At 39.7% G+C, this 24,109-nt stretch overlaps 2 protein-coding genes and 1 long non-coding RNA gene across 6 annotated transcripts; 2 read left to right on the top strand and 1 right to left on the bottom strand.

Annotated features, from left to right (window-relative positions):
* Nucleotides 1–2,330: 2,330 nt before the first annotated feature.
* On the top strand, nt 2,331–4,420 carry LOC4338819 (uncharacterized). The gene is made up of 3 exons (XM_015782268.3): nt 2,331–2,662; nt 3,229–3,497; nt 4,189–4,420. Exons 1-2 carry the CDS (start codon nt 2,572–2,574, stop codon nt 3,456–3,458), a joined length of 321 nt encoding a protein of 106 aa, XP_015637754.1. The 5' UTR covers nt 2,331–2,571; the 3' UTR covers nt 3,459–3,497; nt 4,189–4,420.
* A 7,441-nt stretch (nt 4,421–11,861) lies between these two features.
* On the top strand, nt 11,862–16,564 carry LOC4338818 (KH domain-containing protein At1g09660/At1g09670). Of its 4 annotated transcripts, none has more exons than XM_015785330.3 (7): nt 11,862–12,459; nt 12,946–13,031; nt 13,561–13,706; nt 14,407–14,520; nt 14,617–14,733; nt 15,681–15,824; nt 15,940–16,564. In XM_015785330.3, the coding sequence occupies exons 1-7, from the start codon at nt 12,350–12,352 to the stop codon at nt 16,096–16,098; spliced, it is 876 nt and encodes a 291-aa protein (XP_015640816.1). In that variant the 5' UTR covers nt 11,862–12,349; the 3' UTR covers nt 16,099–16,564. The 4 variants fall into 4 exon arrangements, with proteins under 4 accessions (XP_015640816.1, XP_015640815.1, XP_015640818.1 ...); XM_015785329.3 differs by having other exon boundaries at nt 14,404–14,520; XM_015785332.3 differs by lacking the exon at nt 14,617–14,733.
* Nucleotides 16,565–19,797: 3,233 nt separating this feature from the next.
* On the bottom strand, nt 19,798–20,617 carry LOC112939097 (uncharacterized). Its single transcript, XR_003242617.2, has 2 exons — nt 20,269–20,617; nt 19,798–20,047 (listed from the first exon to the last, which is right to left on the bottom strand). It is a non-coding gene; the product is annotated as an uncharacterized lncRNA (long non-coding RNA).
* Between the last annotated feature and the right edge of the window lie 3,492 nt (nt 20,618–24,109).

The raw sequence follows: 24,109 nt of genomic DNA, 5'->3' as shown, positions 1-24,109 counted from the left end.
CGGGGCATGTGGCCACCGGGGCGCGCGAAGAGGGCCCTCGCCATGGCGTCGAAGTCAAGCGCGGAGACGGCGAGGTGGGCGGCAGCGGGTGTGGGGGGTGGGGATGGGAATGGCGGGGAAGGGGAGGGGAGCGAGTCGAGGGTGGCGGGGGAGACTGGGACGGGAAAGGGAGCACTGCGTTGGCGGCCGCCGATGCTTTCCTCTTCCCGCCGGCTGAGTCAGAGAATGGAGAGAGAGATGAGGAAGAGAGAGGAGGGTAAGACAAAGGGGGGAGGCTAATGTGGCCACGCTGACATGTGGGGCCCACGTAGGTCCCACGCTGACTCAGCCGCCACGTAGGATAAAACTGGGGTCAAAACCACCGAAAGACCTATTGTGACCGGTTTTGGTTAGTTAAGAGACGCCCGATATCTGGTTTTGCGGTTGGGGGACGATTTTGTAACTCGATGACAAGTTGAGGGACCTTCGGCGTACATTTTCGATCTCGGAATAAATCCACTTTGATCCCTTCAAATATACTACCTTGTTAAAAAAATGAATTCCTAGTTATGGGTAGGATTGGTCTTTTTTTGGATGGCGGGGTAGGTCTAATCTAACCCGTATCTTTCAACCGAAATACTTATCATATATTTTGAACCTCCAACTATTAAAATAGGTGTACTTTGACTCTCACGTATTATTTTAAGGGCGGTTTTCGTAGACGTGACTCGTTGACATGGTCAAACCGACTGAGTTAGCATGTGGGACCATATGTCATTGACTCTTGCTCTACCCCTCTTTTCTTTCTCTCTCTTCTCCTCTCTCTATTGCCCGACAGTGCATGATGGCCCTGTGACCGCTACAAGTACTCTCAACTCCGTCGCCGCGAGGAGAGAGAGCTTGTGGAAAGGCCAACGACGATGGAACGTGATTGCATGGGCCGCTTCATCTCCTTCAACTTCAACAGAACGACACCCGGAGAACCCCACTGCCTTGTCACCACCAATATCCATCCCTGTAAGGCTGGATCGCATGGCACCAAGTCATCGAGGATGGAAGCCATAGCACTGTGGCTGTATCCGCTCAGTAGAGATCCCGAACACCGCGACGTCGGCCTCCCCCTCCCATCGCTGCCACGACTGTTGCTCGTCATCGCGTGGGGAAGATGGGAGAGGAGGAGGTGACGGCAAAGCAGTGGTAGGAGGCTAGGAGCAGAAACTTGGCGGCTAGGGTGCTCACCGTTGTCTGGAGCTCGAGGAGCCACTGGCCACCGGGAAGGAGGTGCAGCGATAGTCAAAGCCAGTGCTGCGTGACCCCGTCACAGAGTTCGCTGGTGGACCCATCGTCATCATCGTCCAGGGAGGAGCAAGGCAGTACCCCATGTGGCAGCCGATGAAGCCTGTGGCTCCCATGACGAGGACGGAGATCCCTCACCCGTTGGCCCGCCTGACGTGCGCAAAGGCTCGCACATTTTTCTCCTAGGCGACGCCGCCCTAGGCAGTGGTGGAATGGGAGGACGTGTGGAGGGAGCGACACGAGGATTTGGGGGACCGCCTGCGATTCTAGGGTGGTGAAGGGGAGAGGAGTAGGAAGGCGAGGAGGAGCGAGAGGAGAGGGAGCGGAAGGACAAGAAGTGACGTTGGGGAGGGGTGGTTGTGGTGCATGGCGAGTCAGCGGTTTTGAAGGTCGTAGAACTGCAGCTTGATGGCCACCGCGCCGCTCGACACCCCTGTTGTGCCAGGCACGCTGGCCACCATGCACAACTGCATTGCGAGGCAAGAAAGAGGGGAGGGAGGAGAAAAACGAGAAAGAAAAAGAAGGGTTGAATAATAGCCATTGACATGTGGGTCCCACACGCTGACTCAGCCAGTTGGACCAGGTCAACGAGCCATGTCAGCGAAATTCGCCCCTCAATACCGCCGAAGGAAGTTAAATGACACCGATTTTAATAGTTGTGGTTAAAGATAGGGTAAATTGGAACCATGCTATTATAATTTTGCAAAGTTTGAGTTATGTCATCGGTATCTCAATGACATGTAGGACCCACTTGAGTCAATGACATGTGGGTCAGGATAGCATATCTCAAATTTTGCAAAATTATAATGTCATGGTTCCAATTTTCCCTTAAAGGTACATGGCATTCCTCTTTTTTTTCTCTAATTAAGGCCCATTTAGAAATGTTGGGCCTGGAAAAAAGGCCTGTACTGAGGGTGACGTCGACCTGTCGTAGGGGGGCCCACTGCCAGCCACACGGAGCCGCCGAGAACGACCACGCAGCTACCATCCCGACCCGACGCACCACCACCTCCCGACTCCCGTAAAACGGAACGGAGCCTTCGAGGCGGGGGGCCAGCGACCGACTCGTCCGTTAGATACCCACCGGGCGGCCACCCACACGCACGCGGCGCCTCTTCTTTCATAACACGCCACGGAACGGAAGCTTCCGCCTCCGATTCCACCACCACCACCACCACCACCGCCGAGCACGAGGAGGGGGAAGGTTTGGGCCGGGCGGCGGCGGGGGTTGGAGATCGAGGAGAGTCGCGTCGCGTAGCTGATCCGAGCCGAGAGGTGCCCAGGAGGCGCGGTGAGATGAGGCGGCCGCACGCGTGGTGCGACGGATCTACTAGCCCGGCCGCCTTCCTCCTTGCCGCCGCGGCGATCTGCGGCCAGTTCGCGACAGGTGCGTGCTGCGTTTCCTCGCTCTCTCTCTCGGCTCTAGGTTGTTGGGTGGGCGTCGGCGGCAGGGGGTGGATTACGTGGAGATCTGGTCGCGGATTAGGGATTCGTTTTTTTTATCGTTGTCCAGTTACAATTTAGGTTTATTGGGATTCGGGGAGACAAACTAGTTGCGAACAGTTTGAACTTGGGATGACGTTTTGAAGAGTTTCGTAGGAGGTCTTTGGATCTGAGCAGATATGGTTCCAATTAGTTGGGGACTTGTTAGACGTTGGATCCCAACTTCTCCTATCACCTCAAACTAATTAGCTTAGCTGATTTTCATACTCCTATAGTTGCCTAACCTCTGCGATTAAGTCCTTATAGATGAGAAGGAAAGAATTGGAAACTGCAATTTGAATTTGAGGTGCATTGTACCTTAAAGCAATAGTATTTTAAGATGAGAGATTTATGTGGTCACCTTGAATTACCGATGAATGTTATGCTTTTCATATCATCCTATTTAAAAGGCACATGTGAACCTCAAGAGTTTTGATTTTAGATACTGAAACATGCACAAAATGTTTGCAGGACTAGCTGGTGATACCCAAACATCCAAGGATGATAAGAAAGCCCAGTCGAAAGGTCATACTGGGCGGACAGTTTTGATTGTCCTCCTAGGAATTGGGGCAGTCGTCCTGTTGTCATTTTTCCTTTTCAAGTATTGGCAGAAGAAGAAAAGAGAGGAACAGCACGCACGTCTTCTAAAGCTGTTTGAAGAGGATGATGACATTGAGGTTGAGCTTGGTCTTAGAGATTGAAGGTCTTCATTGTACAGCAAGAGTATCTTGGCTGACAAGGTAATGTCTCTATGGATGTACAAATGATGAAAGGCTATGTACATTTTAGTATTTCCTGTATACCTTGATTCTGCGTTTGATTTGACCATAAATTCAATGTAAAGTGTGATGTTCAACAATTTTGTCCTAAAGTTGAATTTCGTTCTTTGGTAAATGAAAGTGACATCAATGTGATTGTCTAATGCCATTTCACTGCCTAATCTTGTCACGTGAGCTTCTCTGTTCTTTCTTACAAAGCTCTATCCATTGTTTAACTTTACAAAGTTGGATCTTTTATTAAATCCACAAAGTATAAACTTTTGGCTGGATACTTAGAAGTCTGACACTATTTGTGGCCTTGTAAGCCTTATACTTTCTTGGCGTTGTGTTTTGGCCCAGTGCTCTAGGTTGACTCAATACAATGCATTTTGACTTGACATATGCATTTTCTCTTGCTATACTATAGCATCCAATGTTTTATAACGAACCTTTTGATTACTGGCTATAATCCTTCTTATGCATTAGTATATGCAAGCACACACAAATAGATGGCGGCATATAAAAGTTCCTGAGGAAATAAGGGTTACTCCTTTACTAGTTTATGTCATCTATAATCTATTAAATGCATCGTGAGTTCAATTATCTTTACAGTACATGAGCATTATTTTCTCATACCTCAAGTTTTGATACAGATTTTCTCTGTTGCTCACAGGTTTTCCTGGCTGGTCCTCACAGCATTTTCATGTTATTGTAAAGAATTTGTTGTATTTAAACTCAACAGGCCTCCTTAGAAAGATCTACTGTATTTTAGTTTTTGGTGAGTGGCATCCACGATGAATGAAAACATGGGCTTTAGCTTTGAGGATGAAATGTGGAGGTCTGGAAAACATTATTTTCTGTTTTTAAAAAGGAATTGAGAATATAAAACATTGCTACAGCAGAAACCGACTCAATGATTGTTCTTCTATGACATGCTCTCCTGGTTGTATTGCACCAGCGCAATATGTAGCACTTGGGACGTTTTAGGTCAGAACTATTTTCTGTTTGCAGAATTTCTTTTTTTTGGTCCATTAGACATGCTAGAGGTTTCAGTTTAGTCTTTGCATCATGCTCCTGATGCAACGTTTCCTTTTCTGTTAAATGCTACAACAAATTTTTACACACTATCATGTTACTAGCTGCTGATGTTTCCAGTCATCTTGGGCTCTTGGCTGTTGCACCTGCAAAGATTGTTCTAGTTGTGACAGATTATAGTTAGGATTTTTAAAAATTCTATGTGGTCTTGAAATTCTACCAGAAGAAAAAACTGGCATAACTATTTCCCGTTAGCAGCACAACCACGGCCACCAGCCGAATTACGATTTTTTTTTATTTTTTAGACTTTTATTTTATTTTATTAATAGATATTTTCAAAAAATATTTCTGAAAACTGAACCTTTTGCTATTGTTGTTTTGTCATGCTAGCCACGGTGGCGTGGTAGGACAACACTGCCACACGTGAGCTGGGCATGGTGTAAAATAAAGTTATTTGGTCACACCAGGTTCAGATTTGAAAATACTTTTTAAAAAAGGTTTATTAATAAAATTAAAAAATAAAAAAGTCTAAAAAAATAAATAATTTCCCGAATTACCGAGAAAAGGGTAAACATTGGGTAATATTTTTCGTCTGAATTACCGAGAAAAGGCTAACACTGGGTAACTTCTTTGTCTTGTGAGAGTACTGATGGCCAAGGCTAACACTGATCTGAATTTGTTGTGCTTTCGCTGCCATATTATGTCCCTGCATGCTTGATGGTTGATGGAAATAGATGGTACGCAAACCTGTGGTGAACTGGTGATTTATCATTTATGGGATGTGCGAAGAAAATGCGTGATGGATTCACCGTTTTGCTAGGGTGAAAATGATCAAAATGGTCGGAAAATGTCTCAAGAATTTTCATAATCATATTTTTCTCGGGAACAGAACAGAATTGGAAATAACTATTGGAGAACTGGAAATGGAACTGTACAGACGGAAACTGATAATATACTGTAAAATCTCACATTTAACTGCTTCCAAAATAAAGGCTGTGTTCCGCTGCCGCTTTTCCCAACCCCTCTCGTTTTCCACGCGCACGTTTTTCAAACTGCTAAACGGTGCGTTTTTTACAAAAAGTTTATATATGAAAGTTGCTTAAAAAAATCAAATTAATCTATTTTTTTTAAAAAATAGCTAATACTGAATTAATCACGCGCTAATAATCCACCCCATTTTCCGGGATGGGAACGAACTAGATCACCGGATCTGTTCCCTATCCCTCCCACAGCATTGGGGCGTGAGAAGATGTAGAACACCCGCGCTCTTCCCTTTGCCCTCAAAAACATTGCAGAAGTAGACAATGAACGCAGATATAGGGTGGAGCTCTCTCTTCATTATAGATCTTATCTAAGTAAGAGCCAACCTTGGATGTCACACCCTGCCCCAGTATATGTAAGGGTCTTAGAAAGAGATAGACCTTATCTCTACTCCGGTTCAGATTGGCCCACAAGAAACTTATCTCCAATAGATTTGTTTCACAGCACGAACAACGGCGAACACAGCCTAGTCCCACAGATTGTGTAACAGGCCATTCCGGGCACACTAACCTAACCCAACTAGGACGCGATTAGTCCTGCAACTGCGCTAAATTCAGCCCAACAATGGCATATAGTTGGGCCCATGGACGCAATTAGGCCTGACAAAGCCCAAGAGTTGCGACAAATGCAAAGAAAATGAACCGCATTACAAAATGGGCCATCAGGCCCACAATATGAGCGGAATGGACCTAAGACAATTTAGACATGTTGAATTTTGGCCCACTCCCTGCCATTGTTTACTCGGTTACAGTTTGGGCCACCAGCTGAGCTAGGTCGGCCGAAATTAGGCCCAATATGAATCAAGATAGGCTGAAACTTGTGCACTATGTGGGTGTTATGGGCTGAAATTTGGCCTATGGTTACTGTGCAATAGTTAGGCCCAAGATTGGCATTTGATGGGCTGTACTGTGGCATACTCCCAATTTGCATAAGCCCAATTCATCCCTTGGCCTAAGCCGTGCGCCAGTCAAGCTTGACACTGTTGTCTCAAGCTCTCAGCTCTTGGCCTAAGCAAAGCTTGGACGCACATTAATGGGATTTTTTTTGTGCGAGCAGCTCAAGTACAAATGTGCATAGTCCTATATATTATAGATTCCATCATTAAATAGAGGGCAGGCTAAATACTGATAGCTGAATTCATACAAATTTTCTGTACAAATTAAATGAGGGGTGGTATTGAGGAGTAGAGAATGATTTTCTTTTCATATTACATGAAGTAACCCATATGCACCACCACGAATGATGAAAAGACACATAGATCGACGATGAAATATGACGTTTCTAAATTCCCAATTATCTTGGGTTGCAAGCTTATCATAGATGTTTAAGCGGGGTGATTAAATTATATGTCACACCTTAACAAGTTTAAAAGAATCTTATCATAGTGTTTTTAGTCATTGACATATATAAGTATGTATAACATATATTTTGTTAGAAAAAAATCTTGTCACGCTGTGACTTCAATCAAATATATATATCTGCTAAGTGATCAAACTCGTCTAATTTTAAACGTGTCACACTGCGACTGACAACCAAATTAAATACCCCCAAACAAAACAACACACATTGACTGTAATTTATAAGGGTTCTAACTTCATTAATTTAAGATGAGAAATAGCATTACAAACCACAAGTAATCGATAAAGTGCGGCACATCAAAACACGCACATGCCACACATTCAAGCCATAGGCCGGAGTGCCGGATCGACTCAATAATGAACTACTACCTCCTTCCCGTAAAAATTAAATTTTTAAGGAATTAATAACATATTAGGAGGATAGACAAATGACTACAATAATCCTATTTAATGAACATAGTACATGCACACATTTCATATATAAAATTGATTAAAAGGAATGTTGAGACAACGTGTTAGACATGGGATGGAAAGAAAGAAGATTACAAGGAAATGTAATCAGTTTAATGGGTCCCACATCAGTAGAAATATAATTTTTATGAGACAAAAATTCAAAGATAAAAATTCAATTTTTACGAGGTAGTACTTGACTGACTCACCTGGACTTGACTCAATAATGGAGTAGTTTGTTCAGTGATTTGCTGTTGAAAGTTGGTTAGGGGTATAATCGATTGAGTACCATTTTTTCTTTAATTCTTGCGATTAATTTCATCCATTCATGTGCATTGGAACGCCCAATCGCAATAACGATAAAGAGCAACAGAGGTGGCATAGATGTGAGAGTAAAGGAGGAAAACAAAAGCTACTGCCATCTATTTTAAGGTAAATTTAGTGAGATATGCGGAAAAATTAAATTTTCTGAGAAAAATAGGTTCATACATTCCTGAAACACAAAGTGAGATATATCACGAGGTATTACCACATATAGTTTTTCTTGCGATCGAACTCATTTAATCTTTCCATCAAAAAATATAAGACATATTTCTTTTGTCATCAAGATAAGAAACAATTTAACTCACTTGCCATGTGACAAAATCAAGGAACTATATACATACACGCAATCAATAAGTATTAAGATGATTTTTTTGTCAACAATTTAATTTAGCATAAAGAGATTATAAATATGCCTTGTACTTTCGGAAAAATCCAAAAAATAAAAAATGACCTTAGACTTTTGGATAGAGGGAGTAGTAAAAAAAAATTGTACCACTATGTGATATAAGCACAAACATCACCTTTTTTTTTTTACAAATCCTATATATAATGGTACAAAATGTGGTTACTAACAAAAGGACAAAGGTCATATGTCTGATAAGTAGATAATTGGGAAGTTCTTTCCACCATCATCAATTTAGACGGGCCTCTTGTTAAATCATGCTTTGACGGTTTGTCATGAACTGTCTATATATATATGATGAAGCATCCAAGATGAACTTATTGAAACCATGACCTAAAACTTATGTATAAGTTAGAAGTTGGTTTTTTCTGAGATGAAGTGCGAGTAGAGAGAACGAAAAGAAGCTAGGAGTTGCGTGGAGCTTTTTGGAGGAAGAAATAACTGTCCATTGGGTATCTATCCCACAAACACCTAAATCGGTGTAAGCTACTTCCTCCGTTTCAGATTATAGATGTCTTAACTTTGGTTAAATTTAAATTGTTTCAAATTTAATTAAGTTTATAGATAAATATAATAATATTTACATTACCAAATTAGTTTTATTACATTAATAATTAAATATATTTTTATAATGAATTTATCTTGGGTCAAAAATATTACTATTTTTTTCTATAAACTTAGTCAAACTTGAAGCAGTATGACTTTGACCAAAGTCAAAACATCTTATAATCTGAAACGGAGGGAGTATAAAATAATTAACTACTTGAAACAAATGACGGAACATTTTCCACATACAGTTTTCGTTTGATTATTCTCTTTCCTCCATCAGATCTCATCACCTCACTGAAACCCATGTGCGTTGTGCCACTACATTGGCCGCCTACTATGTAATTGGTATACAGAAGTGCTGGGCAGTGATCAAAGCGCTAGAAAACACAATATTTACACCTTGTGATTCTAAAGTCACGATTACTAGCTGAGTTGAAATTTCAAATGCTAATTAATTAAGTTGGGTGTTTTAACTATTTCAGGAGGGTCTGAATGCTATGAGTTGAAATTAAAGGAAATTTCCAACGGCAAGATAAGATGACTTGCCGTAAGAGCTTTGTAAGCTCTTAACACCTCCAGGAAGAACCTGCGGAGAGTCAGCAATATACAGTCATTTAGTCATTTATGCCATATTATTTGCCCTGGAAGAAAAATATCCATCACCGTTCATGTGGGCCACAAGTCCCGCTCCTGTTGGGCCAGCCTTAGTGGTATGTTGGTCGGAGGGCCCCACCTGTCAAGATTCAAGCTAGAACCAGCTCCACGCGGACCCATGTTCAGGCATGCAAATTTATTTTCCTTAAAAGAGCTTAAACAAGTACTAATTTCTAACACAATTTTATTGCTTGACCTTACAGGCGGAGCCAGAAATTCAAGTAGAGCTAACTAATGAGATATGATTTCATCAAAAAAATTATATGGTAATTTAATAAGGTTTATACTATAATTATGGAGGCAAGCCTAAGCTATCCTAGGCTTTCCTCTGCCCTGCTTGACTTTATTACTCTTTGTGCACGTTAATAGCATGATTTGAAAGGGGTATATTAGATTATAAACACACACTTTAAAAATATTTAGGTAAACAACTAATAAAAACAATGGATGAGGAAAACTAACAAAAATATAATTGCGTTGTAAGGTTACCTCATACTAAGTGTGGGAGAAAAAACCCAGCTAGCAAACAATGAAGTATACAACGAGTTGTGAAAATAGATTAATAAATGTTGTAGGGCAAGCATGAGTGTGGGAGGAAGCCCAACTAGCAACTTGCGGGGTAGACAATGAGTGATGAAAATGGACCAATGGATGTTGTGAGGCAAGCACGACAAATACCCCCCTCCCCCTAACGACGCATGGGGGATGCAATAGGAGGTGAAGATAGAATGATAAATGACGATGTAAGGATACCATGTTCCGTGCATAGGAAGGACCGGAGAGGATGCTCACTTGTTGACATGTTGGGGATGCAACGGAGGGTGAGGACATATCGATGGATGGCACTATAAGATCACCCGATACCGATATGGTGTGTGAGGGAATACACGGTGAGGAGGTCTATCTAGTAGTGTATGAGAGATGCAATGATAGTAAGGACAAAACAATTGATGGTATTACAAGGCCATCCTAGATGGCGCCGCCGCTTGAGGAGAAAACTAGGGAGAATGCCCACCTAACGATGGGTGGAAAACACTAAGGAGGGGAGAGGGGCCCACCTAATGATGCGTGGAAAACACTAAGGAGGGGAAAGGTTCACTATTAGCGTGCGGGAATTGGCAAGACACAGAGGATTGCATATGGTTCATGTGACAACCATTAAAATCTTCCAGTAAATATATTTATAATTGTTATGGTATAAGATTATTATTTATGTTTTACACTCCTTTCAACATGTGAACATACATTATTTTATTATAATATCTGCCAATTTGCAAATTAATATTCCTTTGCTTAGTCTCAACAAATAATGCCCTACACATATACTCTATCCATAAATTTGTACTAGCTATGTACAAACTCATTAGCTAGGAAAAAAGTTGGACACATTGATGCTGACATTTTTTAATGGTGAAATGCTAACATGTGGTGCAATGTAAAATATAACTTGGTTATTGTTCCGTGCGATTCACACTTTAGAAGTCTCGTCTCACGAAAGAATAGTCTACTATTTGATCGACACTCTGGATCAAACATCTAAAAAGCTACAAATTACCGAGATGACATGGTTCCAGACAAAATAATTAAGAATAAATATACTTATTTCGATCGGCCATTATAATATACGAATTATATATTTAAGTAGCGATGGGACACTCGAGTAACAAACATATTGCTTCGAGCAAAAATGTGTCACCGATTGTTTCCTAGGGTCCTACTAATTCTATCAACCCTTGAAAAAAAGAGAGAGAAGAGAGTAAGAGCACCATCTTTTTCTTATATTATTAGCAACTTAAAAAATAATTTATGGATCAAATTTTTATATACATGCATGTCTCTAGCGATTTAAAAGCAATCACTCTACGGGGGTGTTTAAATCCAAGGGTGTAAAGTTTTGGCGTGTCACATCGGGTGTTATATAGGGTGTCGCATAGGGTATTCGGGCACTAATAAAAAAACTAATTACAGAATCCGTCGGTAAACCGCGAGACGAATTTATTAAGCCTAATTAATCCATCATTAGCAAATGTTTACTATAGCACCACATTGTCAAATCATGGAGCAATTAGGCTTAAAAATTCATATCGCAAATTAGTCGCAATATACGCAATTAGTTATTTTTTAAGCCTATATTTAATACTTCGTGCATGTGTTCAAATGTTCGATGTGATTTAGTGAAAAATTTTAGGGTGGGCTAAACAGGCCTATATTGATGTGTAATTTTTCTGCGCGCTCGCGAAAAAAAAGCAAACACTGTAAAATAAACTATAACGAGAAAAATCACAAAATTAAGTTTAAAACTGACTTTATAATTTAAAGTTGGTTTATATTTATATGTGTAGTATAAACGTTGGCCAAATAACGGGGCTGTAAAAAAAGAAGAGACGCGCTCCACTCTCTAGAAGCGGTCAGGCACAGGACTCCAATCATCTGAACTGGCAAGACGCACACAGCAGTGAGGAGAGAGAGCATCCAAAGCTCCCTCTTCTGGGTTTGTCTCTTCCTCCTCACCACCCACCCCCTTCTCTTTCTGCTAGCTAGCTGCTGTACAGACAACATCACAACACTGGAGAAAGAGCAAGCAAGCAAGAACAGAAGCAGCAGCAGCAGCAGCAGCATGCAGGCAGCCACAAAAGAGAGCTGCTGCCAACTCCTACACAGCCTGGGTTCTCCTCCTCTGATCATTGATTGATGCAAACCCAGCTATTACCTTCCCTTTTTATTTTATAGCTACACACACACACATATATATATAATCCCACCCATCCCAATACTTGCTTCTTGGTTCTTGGCACCTCTCTGTCCTTTTTAGATTTCCTTGGATTCCATTCAGGCCTCACCCCCCCCCCCCCCCATAGATAGATACATCTCCTCTCTGATAGCTTCCTGGTTGTTTTGCTCTTCTTGGTTTTCTTGATTTCTTGGGTTCTTGGCTACTGGGGCTGTCTCTCTATCTTTCTTGATCCTGGTTTGCGCCGAAAGACTGCAATTTTCTTGAGTTCTTGTTGCTGCTGGATGCCATGGATGAGAGGATCCCACCACCGGCCTTCTTCCAGTTCTTGCCATCCGGTGCTCATTCTTCTCCCCATCATCAGAGCCCCTTGAGGTCTCCTGCCTCTGAGAGGGAGAGGTACGCATGCTCCAACTTCTGTAAAGTTTTGTTTTTTAATCTATCTGATCTTATTGGATTGAATCATTCCGAGTAGTATGAGATTTGATTCTAGCTATTATGCGAGATTTGTGCTTAATTTTGACCGTCTTGGTGTGATTTTGGCCTTGATCAATGATGATCCCGGTTGTGGCCTATAATGATTTGCCAAGTTGGGGATTTTTGGTGTCCTGCTAATGACAGATTTGTGGCTGTGTTGTTGACTGTTGGAAGCCATTAGGAGTAAGTAGGCATTATATATTTTGATTGGACACTGATAGCTGTAAAGGCCATGTGCATGGTGCTCATTGTTTTAATTAGGTCATGAATTCTCACCATTGTTAAGCTTGTTGACAGATCATTTTTGTTTTAAATGCTTGGAGTAACCTTTCTCCCTTTTTGTGCTTAAGTAAATCCACACATGTGATGATTGTAATTCAGCTGACTGATGAGGTTTTTGTTTTGTAGATATCTTGCTGAGTTACTTGCTGAGAGGCAGAAGTTAGCCCCGTTCATGCAAGTTCTTCCGTTTTGTAACAGGCTTTTAAACCAAGGTTTATTTCCTCTGCCCTTTTGGATTTTTTCTGTGTATTTATCTATTCCTATTTGTTTGTATAGTCTGAATGTGAGTGCCTATCAGGGAAGTGCATCCAACCATTTGCTACTTTTATCTATTCTTCTAAGCTGCTACTCTGTTGATCTTGGATAATCTGTTCCTTGTCAATAAGAAATGCCATCGATGTTCATCACATTCACACCAAAATGATATTATTTATGTAAACATAGGAATGCACACAAGTGATATCATTTTAAAAAGCACAGAAGATACCCATTGAGATGAAAACTAAATACTATTAAATTATTTAGTCGTATCATTCAGCTGGGATGCTTCAGATTCAGTTCTGCATTTCAATATAAGATAACACAGAATTTGAGTTAGTCAATTTCTACATTCTAGCTCCTTTCGCTATTGTTTCTGGTGTTACACACACTGAAAAAAAATATTTCCTGGATATTTTCTCCTTATTTGATGTGGCATAATCAAACTAACAAATCTTATATTGGCTCCTTTTGTCAATGCAGAGATTTTGAGGGCATCTTCTTTGCCACCTAACCCAAATTTTGTTGAACCTGAGAGAGTCAATCATGGTAGCCCATTAAGGTTAACTGGCCACCCTATGAATGGTCAACCAATGGATCTGGAGGGATGGTCAGGAATGCAAACAGAGGTAATACATATTCATACAATCGTCTGTTCATTGGTTCTGCATGTGGGACCTGCCTTATCATCTGTTGTATATATATCATGTACACCAAGACATAGTGATCGGGAAAAAGTGTTAACTTAGTAGGCTGATATATATCTTCTCTGCTTTAAAAAATATTTGTTTTTGGATATTACATTTTCAAGCATACATATAACCTGCGCTGGCAACTCATGTTTCTTGCCCATCTAAGGTTTTTTACTCTTTTTTTTAGAAGCTAGAGTGACCGGTGAACTTAGCCTAAGCCGATTCTTGATAAACTGTTTAATTCCAAATAGGCAACCCTACAAAAAATATATTTATAGTGGGCAAATGATAGGAATTATTTCAACAGCACTAATTTGATTTACTCTCATTTTACTATTATGTAGGAGAAACAGGAAAAATGGGTCCTAGTTATTGAAAGATGGCTTCTTCCATCTTATTTTCTGTTTTAAGAAATGTGCAACAGTGCAAGTTTACTACTTACTTAGCAATGATAACTATTGGATTTTAATATTAGGAACAGCTTATTCCACCAATGGACATATTATATTAGTGTTTGGCAAAACCTCATTCCCATAAGCAATGCTGGTTTCTGTCGTATAATCCATGTGCGATTGCCATTTTCTCCAAAATCTCGAGCACTGGTTTGCTTATATTTATAAGTGTTTGTTTTCAGCAGATGGGGGTACTCCAATCGCCCTCCATGGGCTGGAATGTTGCTCCAGGAGTTGCTGGAAGCCCTGTTGTTAAGAAAGTTGTCAGGATTGATGTTCCTGTCGACAAGTATCCCAATGTATGTACAGCCTGCATTAAACTATAGTTATTTGGAGCTTTCTTTTGTATGCACTATAACAAGTCCAAATCATTTATAATCTTTTGTTATGGTTAGTACAATTTTGTTGGTCGATTGTTGGGACCACGAGGAAACTCCCTGAAAAGAGTTGAAGCTACCACCCAATGTAGAGTCTATATTCGTGGACGGGGTTCAGTGAAAGATTCTGTTAAGGTAATTGAACACAGTTAGAACTGACATGCTATAGTTGCCCATTACTTGTTATGAAAAACTGGAACCTTTTAGGGCCACTTCTTTTCTGTTACTATACTTACTATGCCCATAGAGATATAATATAAATTTAGTATGTCTGGTTTGTAGTTAAACCAGCTTATAATTATAAAATTAGTATCGCTTCATATAAAACATTGGGTTGGTCCTGATTGATAGAGCACTGTATATTCTAAGAAAGGCCATCTAATTTACCTTTCACAGCACAATTTTAATGGCTCGGTCTGAAACTTTGACTAGTTATATTTCTAGTTTGTTAAGCTGCAATCTGGGGTTTGTCAAGATTGATCCAGTGCATTAGCCAGTATAAGGAGCCCAGAACCCTATTTTGTGTAGGATAGATCTGCCGTTCCTATGTTTGATGCATTAGTGATATCTCACTCATCCTGTAACTTTTATAGTAGTATAGTTTGGTTTGACTCCGGAGGTGTATATAACAGTGGATAAAACGAAGGCATGTTGTAGTAGATTGACTTTATCTAGTCTCATGTGCCCTGGACGGTGGAATTATTCATGTGCGTGAAGATTTTCGCTAAGAAATACTCTTGCATAGTTGCTTCTTTGGAATCCGTTCCGTTTTGTTATGATTGGCACAGATATCCATGCTTACTCTTAATAAGCTTGCAAACTTAACTGTGATCCAAAGATTTTGTCAAATGCATTCTCATGGCTGACTCTCAGTCTTGCATTCAAACATTTTGATTGGTCAAATATGTAGGTTGGAATTTTTTGATTATGTAAGAGCCCATGAATAGATAAGAAAAATCCTAGTTTCTAGAATCTTTATTTGACAGAAGCATCACCCTCCTTGTGTTTGCCAATTTTTCCATCTCCTGACCATGAAACATCAGCGGAGAGGGGTTCTGAAAATATTTTTTATTCGTAAATAGGAAGACAAGCTTAGGGATAAGCCTGGCTATGAGCACTTAAATGATCCACTGCATGTACTTGTGGAAGCTGAGTTTCCGTCTGATATCGTTGATGTGCGACTAAACCAAGCCGTGGCAATCCTGGAGGATCTTCTCAAACCAGTTGTATGTACCCTTCCTCCCTACCTGTTTCGAGTTGCTGCTTTATTGATTCTTGCGTTTTTTTACTTACTACTATTAAATCGGTAGTACCTATCTTGCTAACTAGAGCTATTATCAGGATGAATCCATGGACTACTACAAGAAGCAACAGCTGCGAGAACTGGCAATTTTGAATGGCACTCTAAGGGAGGAGAGCCCAAGCCCCCACCTTAGTCCCAGTCCCAGTGTATCCCCCTTCAACTCAACTGGGATGAAACGCGCTAAGACAGGACGGTGATCGGAGATCGCGACATCTGGAAATTCGATGCCTGAGCTGATGATGAGCTGAACATACTGCAAACCTGTTCTACTGCTGGAGATGATTGCTGATGCAAACAAAGGAAGGAACAGCACGGCTGGCATTAGGCCTTGCCTTGATTTTGTGCGCTTGACCGCAGATATGTTGTTGGATGGAAGAAAGGAAATCTATGTGAAAGTGATATGTCTGCTCGTGGGCTTGTTGCTTGCTCATATTGTTGTTTATTCTTTGTGTACCTGGCTCCTAAATATTAACATTATTTTGTTTTGGATTAGTTAATGCAGTTGATGGGTGGTTCTTAGATATTGGGATTCAAGTGGTGGACAATAATCAGGTCTGGTCTGTACAAGGAGTAGGTTGTGGGGTGTCAAAAGGTTGCTGTTCCAGTGGACAACTGTGATTGATACAGTTCTCAATAATATTATTTGCATTGGTTATTCTTTTATATTCGTGTCTTTTCTCCATTTTATCAGTGATTTCAGTCCAGTCAATCTGTTTGACAGGGAAAGTTTTGCTGCACCTGCACACTTGTGTTGAAAACTTGTGTTGAAATGTACAAAAGAATTATGTTTTAATTTTATAAGTATTACTCACTCCATCTATAAATCTAAGGGATTTTGGAATTGTTAGGATGGCTTAAACCTGATAGGAAAATATGCATGCACCTCTTAACTGGTGGATTTTTTTATTGATTACACAAGAGGGTTGCGTAACATTTCATTAAGGAGGAAGAGAAAAACATTAACAGGAAAGGAGCTTAGACTAACCTAACCTCACCCGAACCACCAATAGACCTTAGCCTTTATTTTCCTCTGGCAAAAAAAAAAATCTAGTATTGGAGGTGACATTTCCTTTCAACTAATCTGAATAGTCTTCTGTCTAAATTCGTTGTACTAGAAAATACCCCATTCAATAATTGTTTTTTTTTACAGGGAAAGTACATAAAAAACGCACCCAACTAAAAATAACTTCACCTAAGCCGGTGGACAAATTTTGACTGGCTCAATAGGTCTACTCGAGTGAAAAAAAAAACTTTCCCAGGTCATGAATAAGATTTGACAGAATTTGTGAGTTATATGTGGTGTACTTAGATTTGGCTATGGTTTGCATAGAGTCGACAAGTTTCTGTTAGACTGGGTGTTTTGTATGCTACTCCCTTCGTTCTAGGTTGTCTAGTAAAGTTGAAGAGTAAAATAAAATGACACTTTGATGTTCTTTGGAGTTTACTTAATTGAAAAATATCATACCTAGCGATGCAACTGCCGGTTAGCAATAAATGCATAAATGCAACGGTTGGATATATATTGTAAAAGTAGTACTTCAAAATTCTTTATATTTATGGATGAAATTCGAATCCCAAATCATGTATTTGTGTACGGAGAGAGTAGATTACACCCACTTGTAAGTTAATGTAACGTGTGTAACCCAACATAATTTACTCAGAATTATAATACTCCCTCTGTCCCATAATAAGCACAGTTGTAGGTTTTAGTGTCCAACTTTGACCATCCGTCATATTCGAAATATTTTTATGATTAGTATTTTTGTTGTTATTAAATGATAAAATATAAATAGTACTTTATGCGTGACTTAATTTTTAAAATTTTTTCATAAACTTTTTAAATAAGACGGACGGTTAAACGTTAGGCATGAAAACTTATGACTGCACTTATAATACAACGGAGGGAGTAGCATGGAGGGCAAGCGACAAGTCAAACAGAACGCACCTTGCTACCGAATGCATGAACTGCAATATCAAAGTACTCCCTCCGTTCCATAAAAAACTAACCTAGTACCAGATGTGACAAATTCTAGTACTACGAATCTGAACATATATATGTCCAGATTTATAGTAGAATATGTTACATCCGATTCTAGATTCATTTTTTATGGGACGGACGGAATACTCCCAGAGTCCAGATTACTTACCTCCCTTGCCTTGCAATGAACATGTCTCTTTGCGTGGTAATCATGATCAGTGCACAATTATACTATCATGCAGAGAAAGCATGCCCCATCATTTCGTAGAATCATACTAGTACACATGCCTTTATTGGCATGTCGCATGAACCCTGTGCCCTTTGACAGAGCTGTTTCTCCCATCTCTTGTATGTGGGTGAGAGTGTGTCACTCGCTCATCATGGTTTGGTGCTGAACCATGGATTTTCCATGATCGATGGTGCACCGGGCTCCGCCATCATTCCATGGCTACACGCCATTACTGGGCGTTGGTGCTTTTGTTTTGGGCCATCACGATGTTTGGTTACATCTGGAAGAAACTCCAACGGAAACAAAATGCTTTCAATCATGCATGGAAGCCGATGATGGCCCTGCCCTACCCTGCTTTATTGATTCTACTGTTTTTGAGAAGTGCTATTGAAAAGTATAATTCATTTTAGTGTTAATTTGTGGTATCTTGTAATATCTCAATACTAATAAAAAAAATTCCTTGTGTGTACCATTGAAAATTTGCCAATTCTTTATATGCCCTTGAGTTTTACTCATGCTCTTGCATACCTTCGAAAGTTAGTTTTGATCCCTTCCAATAACCTTTCCGTCAGTTGACCATTAAATTATTATGAAAAGAATATATTTTGCTCTTTGGTATATAGAAACATATAAAGTATATTATTGAGTACCAAAATTTGTTCTATGAAACTTTTATATTCATAAGTTTGTTATGCAATATATTATTTACGACAAATTTAATTTTTTAATATGACATGAAAATTAATACATTATTTTACATTATTAAAAAATGTATATGTAGCATATTTTGTTGATAATTAGTACAACATATTTATTGTATAAGACAAATCTATTTATATGCTACATAAAATATATTTAATAACTAATAAATAAATATTTTATGCCATACAAAATAATTTTTTATAAATAATATCCCACACAACATTGTTATTCATTTATGATGCATAGTTGGTTTCGTAGTAAAAGCATGCGTGGGTACATGATTTTACCCAGTAGGTCCAATTAATGCATCAAATCCATAATCTATATTTTCAATAAAATTATAGCCCACTAATAAATATAAGCTTAACATGAAACCATGCCACATCATCACCCACTAGCTATAATTACATATTTAATCTCATGCAAGTATACAATATTATATATAATTTATTTAATTCTACAAATCAACATGCAAGCATATCTAATCATCATCCCTCACATCATTTGCACAATACTTTAACAAATCTATCTATCATTTTTATAATATTTAACATATATTTATCAATATGTTTCACATTAAAACTCGGGTATCGTTTGTTTGCTTCATGATAAGTACTCATAAACCATGATGTTTCACGTTTTTCTCTTTTTACTCCTAATTTGATTGTCGAAAAAAATATACTAAGAATTGCTTAGTGATTTCCGCAGCAAAGCGCGGTGAATCACCTAGTTAAAAAGATTTGTGTAACCTCGTAGTTGATATAAAAAACACAAATTGTCCATCTATATAACATTATCTAAAAAGGCATCCTCCTTTTGGATAAAACACTTTAGCTTCCACTACGCGTAGTTCACAGTATTCCCTCCAATGGGATCTTAAACCTTAATTAGCAAGTTACATGCCGTCCTTTTCAAGGAACCTATTGCCGAGTTAAGATTAAGCTTATCGTCGGACACATCTTTAGCAACAAAGTGAGAGAGATTGACAGGGGAAAAAAAGGGACATTTTTTTTGTCTTCAACTGAAGCACAAAGCCGTTTAATATGCCATGCATGGAAGATAATGATCAAATCTTGTCGAACAAGGTTCATAAAAGTTACACTTTTGCAAGTTAATTAAGCTACTAAATCAGAGTGGATGACATACCACAGAAGCAGTTCAGTTCAGGCTACAGTAAAACGACTATAAAATGGGCGTAGCCACGCTAAACAAATACTGAAGATCTGAGACCACGAGCCTGCAGAATACATCAAGTACGAATCAGTCAACTTAATCGTGATCACATCACAAGCATCGCATCCTAGCACATGGTTGGTGCAAATCAGAGGCATTCGCTAACACCGAGCATATAATATGCAGAGAATTTTATCATGATTCGCCAAAAGTTTTTTTTTTCTGAAATCACAGGCAGAAAAACACATGTGCCCTTTTGCACTAATCTCGCCGCGAGCGACTTACCAATCTGCTTTGAACTTCGCTCCGGAAAATTTGCATCAATCTCACCAATCTGTTCGGCAGGCCAATGGCTGCGGCTGCGGCTTCGCAAAGTGAGTGCTGCACTGTTCGTGCGGCTGCGGGCAGCCGTACAGGCCCATGGAAGCAGCGCGGGGTCCATAGGGGAGGGAGTGGTGATTCCTACCGTTCCCCGAGAGGCCGGCGCGTGCGGCGGCCTGCGCCGACGACGGAGGAGGAGGGCCACGGATTTCCCGGCGCCCTCGACCTCGCCGCCGGCAAGGCAGCCCCGGCCTTCGCTCTCCTCCCGCCGCCGCCATCGCTGCGGCGCGTCTCGCCGCTCACCGCGTGCATCGCTTGAAGGGGAATCCAAGCAGGCCCATATGGCCCGGCCTGGCTCAAGTGGGCCGGATAGGCCCAAATAATGTTGGGGCCCGAGACTTGACAATACTGGGCCAGAGTATTGCTCAAGCGGTTCCTTCCTCGCGCACACGTTTGAGCCATGGACAAAGAGAGAGAGATTTCTCTCTTTCTGTGCATGCACGTTTCTCGAACGGTTAAACCGTGTAATTTTTTAAGAAAAGATCTATAAGAAAGTTGTTTTAGAAACATCGTATTAATCTATTTCTTAAGTTTAAAATAATTAATACTTAATTAATATGTTAATGACTCACCTCGTTTTACATGTATTTTCAATCTTATTCTTTCTCCTCTCAAACACTCTAAGCGAAGGAATTGGTTTGCACCGGTTTTTGAAGTTGGCAGCAGACGTTACACCCGATTTTATGGTTGAGGGATGCGATTCGATCAAGTGCAAGAGATGAGAGAGGTAAATTAGACATACTCCCTCTATCACGAATGTCGAAGAATTGGGCCGCAATTGGCCTATCTAGGCCCGGTGAAATATCTGTGATAGAATTTGTTTTCGTTTTTTTTCCTTTTATTTTACTATGGTGTCATCTATCTTTTCATTTTTCCCTCACGAATTCTGAAATTAAACTTCAGTCCATGGTTGATCCCCATTCTCCAACTGTCTTGGAAAGTGTATTAATATTAACATTAGGGACACCCCTATGAATCCAAATCAAATTCGAAGGGAATTGGGTGTACGTTTGGTTAGCCAAACAAGCTCAGTCCCAACCCTCCACCTAAGATGGTGTCTATGACATTAACTACATTGCCATATAGGGCTTTTAGCTTATGTGGCACTATATTAAATAAGAGAGAGTGTATGAAGAGAGGAAGAAACTGGGTCTCATGCAAGACACAGCTTCAACACGAGAACCTATGCACTAGACACTATCAAGTTTTGCATTGGGAGAGAAGAGTGTCTTCATAGTAGATGAAGAATAAATATGATTAGTAGAGAAGAGAGATAATGTATTTATTAATGGCCCACTTTAAAAAACCATGGGTTGTAGAGTGTAGTTTCTATTATGATACCTTATTGACATGGCACCATAAACACTGTTTATGGACACTATAGGTTGGGACTGCCCTAATAATATGCATTTCATGTATTTCATCAATAATTATGGACAGTTCAGTCCAACCACTAGTCATAAAAAGCAGAATTAAATAAATTATATTTGTTCGCGATATTAAAGCTATTTATGTTATAGTATGTTTGGTGGTCTCTCTTGCACCAGCATTGACGAAACAGCTATAATCAATTCGAAGTGTTTAAATTGCATTTACTTCATGATACACGTCAACCACGTTCACAAGAAAAAAAAAAGAGAAGCTATTTCCAATTGCTGTGCAAAAGTACAAAACTACCGAACCAAACATTGCATATAGTCAATTTTTTTTCTCCCATCTATAGGAGTACACGTCAGTTACAATCACAATATTTTTTTTTGAAGAAAATAAAAACTTTGTCCAAATTTTGGGCAAAACCTTTTCCTTTTTGACTCGTACACTTTATCTTGAGATATCCAAAACTTGGGAGCAGGGAATTGCACCCTGGCACAGCATTGGTCAGCGAGGTGGGCCCCATCCCATCCACTGCCACGTCAGCGCCTCTCCTTGCCGACCAAGTTCGGCAGAAATAGTAGGAGGTTCAACTAACAACGTCCCGGCTTTTAAGATGGCCTCCGAATAATCGAAGCCGGAGAAAACAAAAATCGTTTTCACCGAATTTCTCTGACAGTGACTCGTATAAAGGATTGGGTGGTGCCTGGAAATTCGGCCATTCAATTTTGTTCTTCTTTGGTCATTTTTGTTTGTTTCACTAGGAGTACTAAACATGATGTGAGGCGCTGCCAATAACACGTATATTTGTCACGGTGACCAGTAATATAAGTGTGGACGGTTAATTCTACGTGGCAGTTTTTCTTTGGAAAGATGTGGTTTCGTCGTGGCATTGTTTCACCATCTCTCTTTTAAAAACGGTTTTGCTATAAATCTGTTGACAAATTTCTTCCTCAGAATTTGTCGATTTTTGAACCGCTTGATGAACCTCGGGATTCGTGCTTTTATGTCGACGCTTTAATTTGTTTCTTTCGACGTTCGCCGGCCGCTGGCCACAGGTGTGGCTCATGCACGCGTAGATGTCTAGATGACAGACAAAGGGCAAAGATAAAGCGGCAGGGCATAGCCGAACATGCATGCATGAATGATGGCCTCCGCACGTAACGTACAAACATACATTGCGAGTTCGTAATCCCTCTTTCACGTAGGCAGTGCCAAACATAAGTTTTCTAAAGTTACATCTCACTTATATGCAAGTTATATTATAGTTACAGTGTAGTTATACTGTAATTACAGTGTAATTATTATATTTACAGTGTAATTACATGTAAATTACAGTGTAATTATTATAGTTACCGTGTTGTTATAGTACAGTTACAGTATAATTATTGTAAGTTACAGTGTAATTACAGTACAATTATATTGTATTTACATTTGACAAATTTTTAAGAGAAAATTTGTCGACAAATGTATAGGTAGTCCCTTTAAAAAAAGCTATGTGCCTTTTTGAATTTCTATTTTCTTAAACTACTACTCCATTTTAAAATAAGCATGTACGTATTTTACATGGTTTTTAAAATTATACGGCATTGTCATTTCATCCGGTTGATTATAAACCGTTGCAGCTCATATGACTTAAAGTTGTAATGGTTTTAGGGTAAAGTAAGAGCTGAACTCTATCCTAAAATATCTTTTAAATAGAGAGTCAAACATGTTATAATCGCATAACGACTTAACATATGCAAAGAGGTAGCGCTTACTGACGATGTCAACGTTGTAATATGTTGGATCGGAAAGAAGCGCACATAATCAAAGTCCTGTAGATGTAGGCTTCGACTAAACTATGCTAACAAATGTCATGTATTTTCGTGTCATCATCTTACATGCTCTTGGGTTATTAATAACTGAAGTGATCGAGAAGATTAGTCGTTGTTTGCTATATCGACTAACTTTTATAACATGTAAAAAAGTTTATAATGATTTTATATGTGTGTTCTTAGCGATATAAAATCAAATTCTGAAATAAACTTAAATGAAATGTGTATGTACTGTATTTCAAAAAAAAACTAAACACATATTAATGATAACATTGAATATTCATATGGGTAGTTCAATTACTAGTTAAACTTTTTAAATATATATATTGATTTTACTGGAATCAAGGATGTTTTATATCTTAGAGCGAAAAGAGTTAAAAAGGAATCTTTTCTCTTATTATCTTTTACCCATTTGTTTTGAGTATTGACTGTGACATGGTTTTTATATATACTTACGGCCAATGGTAGATTGAGCATGGGGTGGCAGGGGCTTAAGTATTCACTACTAGCAATAGGATCATGAAAGCACCTACTAAATTTTTTGCAATGCATTACAT

This window comes from Oryza sativa, chromosome 5, assembly GCF_034140825.1.
Source record: "Oryza sativa Japonica Group chromosome 5, ASM3414082v1".
Lineage (NCBI taxonomy): Eukaryota > Viridiplantae > Streptophyta > Magnoliopsida > Poales > Poaceae > Oryza > Oryza sativa.
This window is presented reverse-complemented; position numbering and strand designations above follow the sequence as displayed.